Source organism: Schistocerca americana, chromosome X, assembly GCF_021461395.2.
Source record: "Schistocerca americana isolate TAMUIC-IGC-003095 chromosome X, iqSchAmer2.1, whole genome shotgun sequence".
In the NCBI taxonomy this organism is placed as follows: domain Eukaryota; kingdom Metazoa; phylum Arthropoda; class Insecta; order Orthoptera; family Acrididae; genus Schistocerca; species Schistocerca americana.
Window position 1 is genome coordinate 439936888 of NC_060130.1, and position 18196 is coordinate 439955083.

An 18196-nucleotide genomic window follows, 5' to 3' on the forward strand; every position below is an offset into this window, starting at 1 on the left:
GATTATACAGAACTGTGTCAAACGCCTTTCGGAAGTCGAGGTACAGAGCAACAGCCGGCCGCAGTGGCCGTGCGGTTCTAGGCGCTGCAGTCCGGAACCGCGGGACTGCTACTGTCGCAGGTTCGAATCCTGCCTCGGGCATGGATGTGTGTGATGTCCTTAGGTTAGTTAGGTTTAAGTAGTTTTAAGTTCTAGGGGACTGATGACCTAAGATGTTAAGTCCCATAGTGCTCAGAGCCATTTGAACCATTTGAACCAGAGCAACAACGTGGGCGTTGCACATTGGATCAGAATCCTTAAAAAGTGGCCATTAATTAAAAAAAAAGTTCGGAGTTAAGAAGTATCGTTTAATAGGTTGGCTAGAGTACTGTTCGGACTATTGAATCCCAGTCTTAGAAGCGGCCGGCTGTTTCTTCCAACGGATGAATTTCGTTCGGATTCAATATTTTTGTTCAGCGAAATCAGACCGAAATTTGTTTTTAAAAAATGGAGGCTATTCTAGAAGGTATGCACTTAATTACCAACATTTATTTCATTGTTTAATCATTAATTAATTATTTGTTTTAGCTATGAAATCTTCAAGGGTTATCAGCCGAGTGACGTCGTCTTCTAGCCGCAACGTTTCAATGGATTGCGTATGCATCATCTTCAGATTTCATAGTTGAAATACGCCGCGATGATTACGGTTCAAAAATCGGTTATACGGGTGACGCATGCTCTAAACCACAATCACAAAAGTCAGTGGGTGGCCTTATGTCCATCATCTCTGCTTGTTCGTCATCAACTGGCTCGTGAAAAACACCGGCCATTCCTATCCGGTATCGTTACTGTTGACGAGAAATGCTGTCTTTGCTCTAACATAAGAAAAAGAAAGGAGTGGTTGAGACCAAAAAAAGCCGCAACTGCACATACAAAGACATGCACGCATCCACAAAAAATAATGTTGTGCATCTACTACCATTTGCTTCCCCGAGGTGTAACCATCACTGGTGACATTTATTGTCAACGACTGAGACATCTTGCAGACGCAACCAGGAAGACTGCGTGAAGAGATGTTGCTCCACGAGAACGCCCCTCCTCCTCTGCTAGATAGAAAAAAAAAACGGCACACGGGAGTTGGTTAGGAAGTCATTCCGCACTCATCTTATTAACCTGATCTTGCGCCCTCACACTTTCACCTTTTCTGCTCTCTGTCGAACAGCCTTCGAGAATCTCCCTTCGAGGATGAAACTGCGTTCCGAACATGGCTCGACATGTTCTGCGTCTGAAAACCACTTGATTTCTATAGTCACGGAATCGAAAAGTTGCCCCAAAGTAGGCAGAATGTTGTAAATAGTGAAGGAGAATATATTACTGATGAATAAAGTCTCTGTTATGTGTATGTGTTGTATTTATGAAATTATGGAAAAACGCTACGAACTTATTCACCAACCCAATACAACACTGGACGGAAAATGGCTGTGCAAGACAGATCTGCAAAATTTTTAATAAGACGTGACTGCTCCAAATTACACCATGACTGTTTCAGTAAACGTTTCAGATGTTAGGAAAAGAAAAGAAAAACAGGGCTTCTGCAGAGCTCAACATTTGTCAAATAGTTCGCGAGTACTATGGAAAGCTACTCACCAAATCTTCTTCAGGATCTTCGTCCGTTTCCTCATCGCTGTGTGGTGCCCCATCATCCGTAGGACTTGGGTTATCTTTCTGCTCAGAGGAATCCTCATTACTGACTTGTTCTCCAATGGCATGTTCTCCATTGGCAGAGTTTTCATCAGGTACCAAAGGATCGCCTTCAACGAATAACACGCTGACCACTCGATGGACAGGAATTCCAAATGTGCGGAGGTAGTTCTTGATGGCTGCTTGGATTATGTTACTTTGCTCCTGCGGTACTTCATAGTCAATTTCCGGACCAATCTCGTCTTCCACAACATTGTCAAGCTCTTTAAGAGGTTCACCATTAGAATCCTCGCCGTTAGAGATGCCGTTTGCAACTGGTACCACCTGAAAAAGGGACCATTATCAGTTCAGTTAAAGTTAGAGCAGTAGGCTATCCCAGATGAGCTGTTCATCGATTATTTACTATAAGGCGTAGTTGCAGGTGGACATGAAATCTGTTTACGCTTCCATACAGGAACTTAGTTTTAATTTATCGCATTCTAACTCAACCTGTAGAGATTAAGTACTACATTTCAGAATGATTTGAGCTGCTATTCGACAATACTTTCACATTATGGATAAATTCACTATACTGTGCAATGCATTCTATTTGAAATCTCTCCAACATTGTTGATAATGGCATCTCGATGGCACGCAGCCACAATTTATTTTATAATGCGAAAGATTACAAATTTCTACAGGCTGCACTTTATTGATGTTGTGTATTCATACAACATACATGATCGATTTCGTAATACACATTACATCATCAGATATACTGAAGTGTAGAAGTCATGACAGATGGCGATAGTATATCGTACACAAGGTATAAAAGGATAGTGCTTTGGAGGAGCTCTCATTTGTACGCAGGTGATTCATATGGAAAGGTATCCGACGTGATTATGGCCGCACGATGGGAATTAGCAGACTTTGAATGCGCAATGGTAACTGGAGCTAAGCGCATGGGACTCTCCACTTTGGAAATCGTCAGGGTATTCAATATTCGGAGATCCACAGTGTCAAGATAGTGTCGAGAACACGGCCTTCACTTAACGACCGAGAGCAGCGGTGTTTGCGTACAATTCTCAGTGCTAACAGACAAGTAATACGGTGTGGTGTGGTCTGTGTTTACATGGAATGGACTGGGGCCTCTGATCCCACTGAACCGATCAGTGACTGGAAATAGTTGTGCTCGGCTACTTGGAGACCATTTGCAGCCATTCGTGGACTTAATTTTTATGGATGGCAATGCGCCATGTCGCCGGGCCACAATTGTTCGCGACTGGTTTGAAGAATATTCTGAATAATTCGAGAAAATGATTTGGTCACCTAGATCGCTTGACATGAATCCCATCGAACATTTATAGGACATAATCGAAAGGTTAGTTCGTGCACAAAATCCGCACCGGCAACACTCTCGCAATTATGGACGGCTTTAGAGGCAGCATGATTCAGTATTTCTGCAGGGAACTTCCAATAACTTACAACGCCGAGTTGCAGCACTACGCTGGGCAAAAGGAGGTCCGATACGATATTAGGAGGTATTCCATGGCTTTTACACCTCAGTATATATCTGGGAAACCATTCACATCTCTACAGACACGATGAAGTTCAATAAGTAGTACAATATATTGTTTTCTCGGCCGGTTTCCATTGCATAAATGCAGAACTTGTAGTGGTACATCGTAGAATATTTCCGCTTCAGCCCTATAGTTTCAGTAGTTCCGAGAGGTGGCAGCGCTATACGTAGCCTTCAAAATGCGGAGGTGCATTTCAAGCAGAGAGCATCGCAGATATTCATAGGCGCTTACAGAATGTGTACGGAGACCTGGCAGTGGAAACAAGCAAAGTGAGTCATTTGGTGAGGCATCTGTCATCATCGCAACAAGGTCGCACAAAGCTGTCCGATATCCCGCGTGCCGGCCGCCCGCACAGAGTTCCACTTTTGCATTGTTGGAACGCGCGGACACTTTCATTCGAGGTGATGGACGGATCCCAATGAACCACCTCGCTGCTCAACTGGACGTCTCTGTTGGTAGTGCTGACACACTCATCCACCAGCTCGGGTACTCAAAGGCGAGTGCCCGCTGGATTCCTGGTCGCGTAACATAAAACCATAAAGAGCAACGAAGGACCACCTGTGCGGGATTGTTTGAGCATTACGAGGCTGATAGTGGTAATTTTTAGCATCGTCATAGGCGATGAAACATGAGTTCATCACTTCGAACCGGAAACAAAAGGGCAATCAATATAGTGATCGCACACCACCTCTCCTCCGAAGAAAAAGTTCAAAGCAGCGCCCTCAACAGTCTTCTGGGACTCTGAAGGTGTTATTCTGTTTGATGTTCTCCCTCACAGTGCAACGATCAACTCTGAAGTGTGCTGTGCTATCCTCAGGAAATCGAAAAGAACGACTTCAGCTTGTTCTCCGTCACAATAGCGCAAACGAACTTGTACTTCTCCATGACAAGACCCAGAAAATATTAGATACAGGCTCCCAGGTAGATGCTATTTATCTTGACTTCCGGAAGGCGTTCGATACAGTTCCGCACTGTCGCCTGATAAACAAAGTAAGAGCCTACGGAATATCAGACCAGCTGTGTGGCTGGATTGAAGAGTTTTTAGCAAACAGAACACAGCATGTTGTTATCAATGGAGAGACGTCTACAGACGTTAAAGTAACCTCTGGCGTGCCACAGGGGAGTGTTATGGGACCACTGCTTTTCACAATATATGTAAATGACTTAGTAGATAGTGTCGGAAGTTCCATGCGGCTTTTCGCGGATGATGCTGTAGTATACAGAGAAGTTGCAGCATTAGAAAATTGTAGCGAAATGCAGGAAGATCTGCAGCGGATAGGCACTTGGTGCAGGGAGTGGCAACTGACCCTTAACATAGACAAATGTAATGTATTACGAATACATAGAAAGAAGGATCCTTTATTGTATGATTATATGATAGCGGAACAAACACTGGTAGCAGTTACGTCTGTAAAATATCTGGGAGTATGCGTGCGGAACGATTTGAAGTGGAATGATCATATAAAATTAATTGTTGGTAAGGCGGGTACCAGGTTGAGATTCATTGGGAGAGTGCTTAGAAAATGCAGTCCATCAACAAAGGAGGTGGCTTACAAAACACTCGTTCGACCTATACTTGAGTATTGCTCATCAGTGTGGGATCCGTACCAGGTCGGGTTGACGGAAGAGATAGAGAAGATCCAAAGAAGAGCGGCGCGTTTCGTTACCGGGTTATTTGGTAACCGTGATAGCGTTACGGAGATGTTTAATAAACTCAAGTGGCAGACTCTGCAAGAGAGGCGCTCTGCATCGCGGTGTAACTTGCTCGCCAGGTTTCGAGAGGGTGCGTTTCTGGATGAGGTATCGAATATATTGCTTTCCCCTACTTATACCTCCCGAGGAGATCACGAATGTAAAATTAGAGAGATTAGAGCGCGCACGGAGGCTTTCAGACAGTCGTTCTTCCCGCGAACCATACGCGACTGGAACAGGAAAGGGAGGTAATGACAGTGGCACGTAAAGTGCCCTCCGCCACACACCGTTGGGTGGCTTGCGGAGTATCAATGTAGATGTAGATGTAGATGTAGACAACGCAAGGCCTCGCACAAGTCTGTGAACTCGACAGGAGCTCATAAAACTTCACTGGACTGTTCTTCCTCATCCAACCTGCAGCCCAGATCTCGCACCGTGCGGCTTTTGGTCCAATGGATGATGGACTCCGCGGGAAACAGTACGTGGATGATGGAAAGGTTATTGATGGAGGAAGACTTTGCCTCCAAAGTCGACCTATAGAGTGGCACCATGCGGGCATGAAGCACCTCCCAGTAAGGTGGCGTAAGGGCGTCGCACTCAACGGAGATTACGTTGAAAAATAAGGTTTTGTAGCCAAAGGAGTGGAGAATAATATGGTGTGTCGAAATGCGGAATAAAACTAACCTGCCTCCAGAAAAATAAGTGTTGCATTACTTATTGAACGCTACTTGCACTTCGCTACGTTGGTAAAATCACATATCTTTATGTGGAAAAATTTTGTTTACAACGCATACGTAACCAAAACTGACCGTGGTTCGCATAAAGTGAAGCCTGAGGAAATCTGTAATCTTTCGAATACTATATTATTTCATGTCGTGAAGAAGAGGAGAACCAATTGTTACAGCATTTATGAGGAAGCGGACTGTATTACAACCGCCAATATAGAAGGTCCTGTGTAATGCCTCTTTAAGGCTTTGAGTTTCCACTGTGGCCCTGGAAGGACACTCCATAGGAGCAGGGTGGGCTGAGAGGGTGCTACCAACTTTGAATCTAATCTAATCTTTACATTCTTCCCATGCAGTCCCCCAACGGAGTTGTTACTACGAACGTTGAGATACGAAAGCTGAAAAATCATGTGAAAATTCGTGGTTCCTTTCATAAGTCTTTCGAAAAGCCTATGAGTGAAAATACCACGTCAGTCCGAAAAGTTTTGAGACTAGACTAATAAAAAGTCGAGAAGATGGTTTTTAATGCTACATTTGTTCTACTTCTCCCCCCCCCCCCCACACACACACACACACACCACACTTGAATACAACGCACAGAACTTTCATACAACAGTGAGAAACTGGCAGAAAAGACCTCGTTTGGGATGTTGTTGAACTCACGCGTCACATTGATTTGAATGTCGATTATGTCGTCCAAGGGTTGACGTTTCTATGAATTTCTGCGCTTTGTCTTTTTGTGGTACGTTCATGTTTATAACACCAAGTCTCGTCACTCGTGATGATTTTTCCAGGAAAGTATTGTCTGGGTATTGATTTCAATCAAGTACGGTAAGCGTAACATTCTGAAAAATGTCTTGCCAAATTGACTTAGAGATGCTGCTCCACTGCTATTTGTGACACAACAAAGTTGACACACTGCGGTTCCACGTCCAATATTTAATACTGTTAGTTACCAACTGACTGGTCGGATGCACATCTGTTGTTTACAGTTGTTAGTTCAAGCTCCCACAGAAGTTACTGTGCTGTTGTCGCTTATGCCCCAGGAATGAAATCAGTATCCGAACATTTTGGACGGATGCGGACGGCTGCACGTCGCACAGTGACTAATGTATGAGTACGAGTCTCCAGTCAAGCCGATGAGTCCATCATTGTGCATAATACTTTGACAGACATGCAATGCCGGAAAAAAAACAAGGGCTCACAAAACATCTTCCGAAGTCAATCTAAATTCGTACACGATACGCTGTTGGCAGATATGTAAATGATTAGTTTTGCAATTCTCTGCAACAAGCAGAACAACCACCAGAGTGCATTAGTGTTGTTATCAAGCCTGGTATGTTATATAAGGGGCGTAAACCGCGACAGATGTTGAGTGATCACTGTGAAGGTCTCGAATATGCCGCATACTCTTGTGAGACAGCCTTATCAGCACCTAACAATCTGAGAGCGGGCTCATTGTAGGCGCACATATGGCAGGCTGGCCGAATCGTGCAATATCCAGATTCGTGTGGCAATTGGATGTGACAATGGCCCGATGCTGGACGGCATACGAATGTGAGGACAGGCAGACTCGTTTCCAAGTTTCCGGTCGACCACGTCTGACCACCGAAAGGGTGGATACAAGCACACCATAACTTCATTACATCTGTGCTTGCCATCCAAGAACAGGTAATGAACTCATCCGAAATCGTACTAAACGCATTCTCTGAAAATTGTTTCTAGCAGTTAGTTCATGATCCCTCTCGAATAGTAAACGGTTGTGAAAACACGCTTTACCTCTTTGCAACAAATAATCCTGAGCTAATAACGAGGATCCAAAGGATATAGGGATTAGTGAACACATGGTTGTTGTAGCGAGACTGAATACCGTAACTCCAAAATCCTCCAAAACTAAACGAAAAATATACCTATTCGAAAAAGGCAGATAAAAATTCGCTTGATGCCTTCCTGAGAGACAATCTACACTCCTTCGAAATTAACAATGTGAGTGTAGATCAGATGTGATTTGAATTCAAAGAAATAGTACCGACAGCAATTGAGAGATTTATGCCAAATAAATTAACAAACGACTGAGCTGATCCCCCTTGGTACACAAAACGGTACAGAACACTGTTGCAGAAACAATGGAAAAAAGCGTACCAAATTTAAACTAACGCAAAATCCCCAAGATTGGCGATCTTTTACAAAAGCTCGAAATTGAGCGCTGACTTCAGTGCGAGATGCTTATAATAGTTTATATAACGAAACTTTGTCTCGAAACGTGGGAGAAGATCCAAAGAGATTCTGGTCGTACATCATATATACTAGATGCAAGACAAAATCAGTGCCTTCTCTGCGCGATAGCAATGGAAATACTATCGATGACATTGCAGCTGAAGCAGAATTACTAAACACAGCCTTCCGGAATACCTTCACCAAAGAAGACGAAGTAAGTATTCCAGAATTCAAATCAAGAATAGCTGCCAACATGAATAACTTAAAAGTAGATATCCTCGGAGTAGTGCAGCAACTTAAATCACTTAATAAAAGCAGGTCTCCCAGTCCAAACTGTATACCAATTAAGCTCCTTTCAGAGTATGAGACTATTTACCAATTAGGTTTCTCTGAGAGTATGCTGATGCAATAGCTCCATACTTAACAATCATATAGAACCTGTCACTCGACGAAAGATCCGTACCCAAAGACTGGAAAGATGCACAGGTCACAGTAATATTCAAGAAATTCAAATTACAAGGCTGTATCATGTACGTCGATATGCAACAGGAACATATATTTTGTGTGAGCATTATGAATTACTTCGAAGAGAACAGTCTATTGCTACACAGTCAACAGGGATCTAGAAAACTTCGTTCTTGTAAAGCACAACTAGCTCTTTACTCACACGAAGCGTTGAGTGCTATTGACAAGGTATTTCAAATTGATTCCATGTTTCTAGATTTTCAGAAGGCTTTTGACACTATACCTCCCAAGCGGCTTGTAATCAAATTGCGTGCTTATGCAATATCATCTCAATTATGCAACTGGATTCGTGATTTCCTGTCAGAGAGGTCACAGTTCGTAGTAATTGACGAAAAGTCATCGAGTACGACAGGAGTGATTTCTGACGTTCCCCAAGGTAGTGTTATAGGCCCTCTGCTGTTCCTTACATATATAAAAGAATTAGGAGACAATCTGAGCAGCTGTCTTAGGTTGTTTGCAGATGATGCTGCCTTTATCGTCTAGTCAAGTAAGCAGACCAACGGCGCTAGCCACGTGGTAAGATTCACCGAAATAATCTCCACCCCCCCCCACTCCTTTTTTTACCTTGATCTACTTTTCATGCTTCACCTAGCTTTATTTTTAGTTGTGCGATTGTGTTGCTTTGATTCAATAAAGGTTTTCTGCACTGATTTGCCGTTGCATAACACAACGAAGTATGGTGACTGAACCATCACTGGCGCAATTTCTTCTCTCTACGTCTATGTCATAAGTATGTGGGATGAGCTTTCACACTCATCACCTCTCCTTCCTCTCATCCAGTTTGGCAATGAATTAATGGTGGGCTGTAATGCTGTTGGTTGGGCGGATGACCTTGGATGTCTAGAAACTTCCCCCCTTCCCTCACCCCTCCCTCTTCTCCCAGTAGGCCAACTGGGTTGTGCCTATTTAGGAAGATACGAAACGAAAAACCCAAGTAAAATAGCATGCATTTTGCATGGTCAATTTATTTAGGAAGGTTTCTGGATCCCTCCAGACATGTTTGTAGAAGTATAATCTTGAAACACACTCTTGTTCACACGCCAGATATTGCCAGTGCCATTAATGTGTCTAGACACTATGATCTCCAGGCATCTGTCGGTCATAGCGTCTAGACTTTCAAAGCCAAATGGTTCAAATGGCTCTGAGCACTATGGGACTTAACTTCTGAGGTCTTGAGTCCCCTAGAACTTAGAACTACTTAAACCTAACTAACCTAAGGACATTACACACATCCATGCCCGAGGCAGGATTCGAACCTGAGACCGGAGCGGTCTCCAGACTGTAACGCCTAGAACCGCACGGCCATTCCAGCCGGCTTCATAATTACACTTGGTTATTGCAGGAAGAGCTACAGATGATCGATGATTGGTACTAGGACTAAGAGTTGACACTGGATGTAAGTAAACATAATGTACAGTGCATAAATAAGTCGATAAACCCAGTGCTGTAAAATTGCGCTATTGACAACAGATCGCTAGAAAGAGTAAAAATCGTAAAATACTTGGACGTAATCATCGGGAGTGACCTAAAGTGGATCGCCACATAAAACTAAATGTACAGGAAAGCAAATGCCAGGCTCAGATTCAATGGAAAAACTTAAGGAAATATAGTTTTTCTATGAAAGTCGCTTTTAAAACACTTGTTACTTCGATTTTTAAGCGCTGCTCGTCAGACTCTGCACGAGAGCGTTATTGAGAAGCTGAAAAATCTCCGGTGGAAGACACTACAAGACATGTGTTGTTGATCACGGGAGGTTCACTGTTGAAAATCCGAGAGAGTGTGTGCAGGAAGAGTTGACATAACACTTCCCCCACCCTCCCCCATATACGTCTCACGAAATGACCACAACCAGAAAATCGAAAAAGTTAGAGCTAATATGGAGGTTCACCGGCAATAATTCTTTCCATGTGCCATTCACGAATGGAACAGGCACAGAGGTTAAATGATAGAGACAGCAGAAGTTTCATGTCTGGAACGAAATTAAGTAATGGATTTGTCTATGAAATTTTTTTTCTACTGCCAGCCAAGACTTTCTTTTTTAAAAACCGACTACGTAGCAATGACAGATGCATGATACTTTTAAAAATTACTTCAGCGGCACCCTCTTTCTTTGCAGGGAAATCAATGGCAGGGTATCAAAAAAGCTTTTTTTTCTACTGAACCTCTTATTAAATAAGGACTACGTAGCAGTGGCAGAGACATGTTTTTTTTATAAAAAGTATCTCAACATCACCCTCTTTCTATAGAGAGCAATCAGTGGCAGGGAGGCAAAATAAACTTTTTCCACTGCCTGTTACGATTTTCCTTTTAAGTATGGTGTTCATTTCAGTGGTAGACACATTCCATATTAATTTCCTCTGGAAAGTGTCCAGGTACCTTTGAGCAGATAGTGTATGCACAATGTAGATCACACATCACACTACGAGAAATTAAGATGGGAGCAAGTTTGCGCATATGCACAACCAAAGTGGCAGCAGATGTATGTTACCCCTAGCCAAAAACCAATATCGTTGACAGCTATATTGATCATTCCACTCTAGATCAGGATGTGAGAAAAATGGAAAATGCATGTACTAAACACCTGATTTTTTTTTCAGTACTCTTACAGTAGCTATGCACTGTGTGCTGTCACCTCATTCGAAGATGTTGTTCTAAGGATAATGCTGGCTTGCAAGTGCGATGCTAAGCAATGTATAATTACTAGCAACCTAATTTATAGTACAGTTCATAATTTACAACAGGACAGGGTCAAATCCCATACATCTATCCAATAGGATAACAGACCACCATTTTTACAGCCAATAGGAGAAGAAATGTAGAGAGGAGGGGGTTGGGGCGGAAGCTGGTACATCTGCCTGCTGAACTCGAATGTCTAGACATTGTGACCTCCAGACCTCTTTAGGTTACACTGCTGGCCTTGCATGTCTAGACGCTTTGACCTCCAGTTGTCAAGAGGACATAGTGTTTGGAAAGGTTTTGTCTGCATGTCTGATATGTATTATTCAATGTATCTTTGCCTGGGCTTGTGGGACGGTATCTTCATGTACTGAAGCAAGGTCTTGAGCGTATGAGGTGTCTGACAGAGAAAATATGAGGATATCAGCTGGCGGCGGTTTCCCATTAATTTCTACGAAACATTTCACTGCGAACATCGGTATGTTCTACATCTCTATACCATTCGTTAGGTATCGTTTACCGTTGAAAATACTTTATTGTTCCATTTAAAAAGCAGTAGTAGCTCAAAACCTCAGCAGCTATAATTTACGTGCATTTAACATAGTAAAAAAATGCTCATTCTTTGAATACTCACATTCATAAGAAACTTTGTGTCGATATCTTGAAATACTTACGAAACGTGCTGAGAGTACACGTTAGTTAGGACAAAGTCTACAATAGTATTACCTGTTACTGCCATCAATATGTAGTTGTGGCTAGCCTGGTCTTAAGGCAAACACATCTGAGAGCACACACACTGACAGGAAAGGATTGAGAGAAACATAAAACTTCTTTATTTCATTGGGGCACATGTTTCGACCTCCTTGACATTATCAAGTACCTGAATGCAAGTAAGTACAAATGAATACGAAAGTTCATTTTAACTATTGTATAAGAAAAGTAACATCCATATCAGATTAATCACTCAGTGAAGGACATTGCTCCAATGAAATAAAGTAGTTTTGCCTGTACAGCCTATTATCCATAATACATGAAATGTATTCGCTGTTGAGAATATGGACAACTGTCAGCTGTGAAATTCAGTGACGACAATGACAATTTGTACCGGACCGGGACTCGAATCGCCGGCCGGGGTGGCCGAGCGGTTCTAGGCGCTACAGTGTGGAACCGCGCGACCGCAACGGTCGCAGGTTCGAATCCTGCCTCGGGGATGGATGTGTGTGATGTCCGTAGGTTAGTTAGGTTTAAGTAGTTCTAACTTCTATGGGACTGATGAGCTCAGAAGTTAAGTCCCATAGTGCTCAGAGTCATTTGAACCGGAACTCGAATCAAGATCCCCCGCTTATCGCGGGTGGTCGCCTTACATTTGGCTATCCGAGCTCGGCTCATGGCCAGACCCAAACTTCCATATGTCGTCAACCATATGTCTACAACTTATAGTCGTGCATCCATTATGTACACTGATGAGCCAAACGTTATGACCACTATCCCCAAGACGTTGGATGCCGCCTGGTGGCGTTGCGGGCACTGACGCGGTAACAAAAGTATGTAAACGGGGCAGACACGGACGGGGAATCATCCTAGCTTAGCTATGGGTTGGAAATTGGAAAATTCATTGAGACATGGTACTTTAACAAAAGGCAGATGATTATTATTACGCAGAGCCGTGGACGAGTATCTCGAAAAAGGAGAAGCTGGTCGAGTGTTCACGTGCTACTATTGTGAGCATGTGCGGAAAGAGTTAGAAGGACAGTGAGACTACCAGTAGGCGCTAAATGGTTGGACGTCCTCGACTTTTCACAGAACGTGGCGTTCGGAGGCTTGTCTGCTCTGTAAAGTAGATAGATGGTGATCTGTGGCATCTCTGCCGAAAGAGCACAATGCAGATGTACGCTCAAATGTTTCGGAGCACACCGTTCATCATACATTGTTGAACATGGAGCTCCGGAGCAGACCAACCCTACGTGTTCACATGCCGACCCACCGATATCGTTAATTACGATTGTAGTGGGCACAGGACCATTGGGATTCGACCGCCGATCAATGGAAACGAGTCGGCTTTTCGGGTGAATCATTGCTACACCAGATCGCTTATCGTCTCCACAAGCGCAGTTACCGAGGTGAACGGCGGCTCGAAACGTGCAGCTCGCCACGGACGCAGGCTGATGGGAGCAGTATTATGGCCTGGGAGAAATTCTCCTGCGCTTAATGGGGTCTGTGGTAGTAATTGTAGTTACGATGACAGCTGCGAACCACCTGGATCCCTTCATGCTTGGTGTCTTCCCCGACAGCGATGTCACCTTTCTTCAGTATAAATGTCCGTGTCTCAGAGCCATAGCCGTCCTACGGTGGTTTGAAGAGCATTATAGTGAAGTCACGTTGATATCTCGGCGACCAAAGTCGCCTGATGTAAATCTTATGGACCCGTCTGGATCGCTGTCGTGCGCTTTCACCGCACACGCAAATCAGTGGTCCGTTATTTACGCAAATTAGGTGACCTGTGGGTAGACATCTAATGCCATACATCTCCACAAACCTACCAACATACTGTCGAATCCCAGAATCAGTGATGTATTTCGTTCCAAATGCGGACAAAGCAGGTGGTCATAATGGTTTGACTCAACAGTGTATATTTCCGTGCAAGGGAGACATTTTATTTGAAAGCCGCTTGCCCGGTGTCGGCGGATAAATACGATATTGCAGTGCCTGTGTTATTCCGACATTACGATGCATGAAACAGTGGCAATCACTATTCATAGGTAAAGGAAACTTGGTCCAAATCGAAGTCAATACAGTAGAAGAGACACTATAAAGAAAACAGGTTTCATCAGCCACGATTAAAATGGTGACTTAATTCTGTTAGCTATATGGTGATAGATCGACTATATAACTCGTAAGAAAATGAACGTGGCTGCTAAATGCTCCCAAGTACAAAAAGTGATATCGAAATGAATTCGGTAAGACTAGTGTCGGATTGGAATACTCACAGGTTGCTGGTCAGAGACTTCGTTTTCTTTTTCCTCGTCTTGCTTTTCTTTATCTATGTCTTTGTGCTGAATCAGATCAGGTGGATCTTGGATCTGCGGCGGAAGCGGGCGCTGGTCGTTAATCACGTCTGTGTTAACATGGCGGCTGCAACAGCATACAAATCTGGGCTGTTTTGCGGGAACACTGCGTACGAACGTCTGCCGCGCTGAAACAGAGGACTCAGCCACTTGTGTGCTGCCGTCTGCCGTTTTGCTTGAACGTTTGTCCCCAGCCTCCTGATTGCGAATGCGGTCATACATAGCGCTGCTGTGTAGCTGTCCTTTCCAGCGCATTGAGGGAACTCTTCGAAGAGAAGTCTGAAAAGGAATAACATTGCATAGCTGTAGTTCTCCAGCGAATATATAACTAAAATTTCTCATAGTGAATGTGGGGCCACTATATGCAAAACATGGTTTTATTTGTGTTCACCAAACCCAGCTTAGTGACACAGTAGCTGAAGCCCCATCTGGCCATTCTGGTTTTAGATGTTCCGTGGTTTCTCTTAATCATTACAGACGAATCCATGATGGTTCCTTAAATAATCCACCCCTCTCAAAGTTCTGTCCCTTGACATCAATATTGGCGAGGTGTTAACTGTGACCTGTCACGCTTTATGTCCACCCTCACGTTTCTGGAGCTACATAGTATTATCAAGGATTTTCTGTTCAGCATTAAAATACAGTGGTGTGCAAAACTTAAGGACGAAAGCAACTTTCGCTTGATATGTCACTACTGGGTAATATAGTTTGATGAAACTTGGAACACTTATGGAAAGAACTGCTACAGAGTAGCACATAAGGTAAAGAAATGCTCAACGAGGGGAACAGAAATGACATTTTTATTCAAAGGAAATAATTACACTTAAGTCAAGGAAATTCATGATGTTGCTCTGGACATTACTAAAGGCGGGACATAATTCTTACTAGGGTGTGTGGCAGCGCATGCATGCTGGCCACGAGGCTGGTGAAGAGTTCTTGTGGTAGCGCGTTCCATTTTTCCAACAGCACTGTTGAAAGCTGCTGGCTAGTCGTGCTGCAATACGTCTCCCCAAGTGGGATTTAAGTCGGGAGAACAGACAGGCCACTAATTTCACCGAATATCCTCGAGTGACAAGAGCTCCTCCACCTGCTCTGTTGTTCGATGTGGTCGCACGTTGTTGTCCATAAAAATGAAGTCAGGGCCGAATGAAGCTATGAAAAGACGGACTTGGGGAGGAAGTACGTTGTCACAATAACGCTTACCGGTGAATATACCGTGTTCAAATATTTGGAGGTCTGTGCGCTCATGTTTCCGCACGCGAATGAACTTGCCCCCCTTCTAACAGCCGTGTACCGCAAGTTTCTAGAGGAACGGGAGGTTCCAAATGATTGGAAAAGAGCACAGGTAGTTTCAATTTTCAAGAAGGGTCGTCGAGCAGATGCGCAAAACTATAGGCCTATATCTCTGACACCGATATGTTGTAGAATTTTAGAAAATGTTGTTTGCTTGCGTATCATGTCATTTCTGGAAACCCAGAATCTACTCTGTAGGAATCAACATGGATTCCGGAAACAGCTATCGTGTGAGATCCAACTCGCTTTATTTGTTCATGAGACCCAGAAAATATTAGATACAGGCTCCCAGGTAGATGCCATTTTCCTTTACTTTCGGAAGGCGTTCGATACAGTTCCGCACTGTCGCCTGATAAACAAAGTAAGAGCCTACGGAATATCAGACCAGCTGTGTGGCTGGATTGAAGAGTTTTTAGCATGCAGAACACAGCGTATTGTTCTCAATGGAGAGACGTCTACAGACGTTAAAGTAACCTCTGGCGTGCCACAGGGGTGTGTTATGGGACCATTGCTTTTCACAATATACGTAAATGACCTAGTAGATAGTGTCGGAAGTTCCATGCGGCTTTTCGCGGATGATGCTGTAGTATACAGAGAAGTTGCAGCATTAGAAAATTGCAGCGAAATGCAGGAAGATCTTCAGCGGATAGGCACTTGGTGCAGGGAGTGGCAACTGACCCTTAACATAGACAAATGTAATGTATGGCGAATACATAGAAAGAAGGATCCTTTATTGTATGATTATATGATAGCGGAACAAACACTGGTATCAGTTACTTCTGTAAAATATCTGGGAGTATGCGTGCGGAACGATTTGAAGTGGAATGATCATATAAAATTAATTGTTGGTAAGGCGGGTACCAGGTTGAGATTCATTGGGAGAGTCCTTAGAAAATGTAGTCCATCAACAAAGGAGGTGGCTTACAAAACACTCGTTCGACCTATACTTGAGTATTGCTCATCAGTGTGGGATCCCTACCAGGTCGGGTTGACAGAGGAGATAGAGAAGATCCAAAGAAGAGTGGCGCGTTTCGTCACAGGGTTATTTGGTAAGCGTGATAGCGTTACGGAGATGTTTAGCAAACTCGAGTGGCAGACTCTGCAAGAGAGGCGCTCTGCATCGCGGTGTAGCTTGCTGTCCAGGTTTCGAGAGGGTGCGTTGCTGGATGAGGTATCGGATATATTGCTTCCCCCTACTTATACCTCCCGAGGAGATCACGAATGTAAAATTAGAGAGATTCGAGCGCGCACGGAGGCTTTCCGGCAGTCGTTCTTCCCGCGAACCATACGCGACTGGAAGAGGAAAGGGAGGTAATGACAGTGGAACGTAAAGTGCCCTCCGCCACTCACCGTTGGTTGGCTTGCGGAGTATAAATGTAGATGTAGACTATAACATTTGGATCACCAAAACGATCACATTCGACAATGTTGGACGATCTCTTATACGGCTAGAGGGTGGGAGCATGTATTGCACCCAGGAACGTTGTCTAACATTATCATTTATGTGGTCCAGGTGTTATGGTGAGGTGAGGCATAATGTTGCATGGGCGAATAAATTGACAGAAAAATTTCATAGTCCGTGTTCGCCCGAAAGCGTGGTAAAGGTTGTTCTCCGTGTTTTTGAACTTGGTACACTCATCAGTCAACTTTTTTATGACACTGTATTCCTTCCCCATGTGCGTCTTTTCAGGGGTGCATTAGAGCCTGAGGTCATTTTTGTGAATAAAAATGCGCGACCCTACCGAACAGCGCAATTAGTGGAGTCAGTGAAACGAGAGGATGTTCGGCGAATGGACTGTCCTGCCCGTTGCCCCGACTGAAAAAACACGTGCACCAGCGGCCGCCCAGCAGTTGTCAAGCGCAGTGATGCATCAAGCAGAAGTTACTTCGTCCTTAAGTTTTGCACACCAGTGTATAAATGTCTGCAGGGGACTGTTGTCTTATCTGTTTTTACATCTCCATTTTTACAAGATACTTCTTATACATTGCAACATTAGTCAGTACACTAATTATTCTGCAAATATTGATTCACTGAGGTAAAGCTTCGCCAAAGCCTCTTTAAAGGAATACCATGCTTTATAGAACATCCACAAATTGAACCACTGCAGAGGCGAATTACGCCTGTCTTCGCTTGGGAAGTGGATTCTTTTTCTGTTTTAGTCTTTGCTTGAAACAGCTTGAAACGATCTTCTACGCCCTCCATTAAATTTACTTAACGTGCTTAGGCGTTTAATGAAAAACAATACTGACAGTATTACTGAATAACATGTATTTCATATGATCTTCTTGGGACAGCAGTAATAATACTCTACTTTGGTCGTCCACTGCTTTTACAGGCACTGGGCAGTTGTTGGCATTTCAACACATTTTAATTTATTTCAGAAGGTGTTTCAAAACAGATTCATCCGATTTTACAATACTGCATCTTCTACTCGAACGAAGAAAGTTGGCACAAATGTTCATTGTGCACTACACTGGGCATGTGACAAGCATCCAGATAATAGTAGGCCATCCCATACCAACGCGAGCATATCTGGTGTTACTGCATTCAGCGCTGCTGCTATACGGCATCTTCGTCGACCACAGGTTGTCGCAAGGGGCGGTACATACACGGAGTCTTTCATAAACCCCGGCAACAATAAATCACATCACCTTGGATGCTAGTGGAGTAATGCGAGAGCTGTACGGGCCTTAAAGATCAAGCCAATGTTGAAGGATCTCACTGTAAGGAACAGGAGGTGCCAATGTGGTGGTGCTCCGTGCT

General features: G+C 43.7%; 1 protein-coding gene across 1 annotated transcript in view; it reads right to left on the reverse strand.

Annotated features, from left to right (window-relative positions):
* The window catches only part of LOC124556065, a 158731-nt gene that overhangs the window by 23858 nt on the left and 116677 nt on the right, over positions 1–18196 (reverse strand). Inside the window, exons 9-10 of the mRNA XM_047130094.1 lie at positions 14062–14206; positions 1627–2004 (exon numbers count right to left, since the gene is read on the reverse strand). Coding sequence (XP_046986050.1) covers positions 1627–2004; positions 14062–14206 — 523 coding nt within the window. The remainder of the gene's footprint in view (positions 1–1626; positions 2005–14061; positions 14207–18196) is intronic.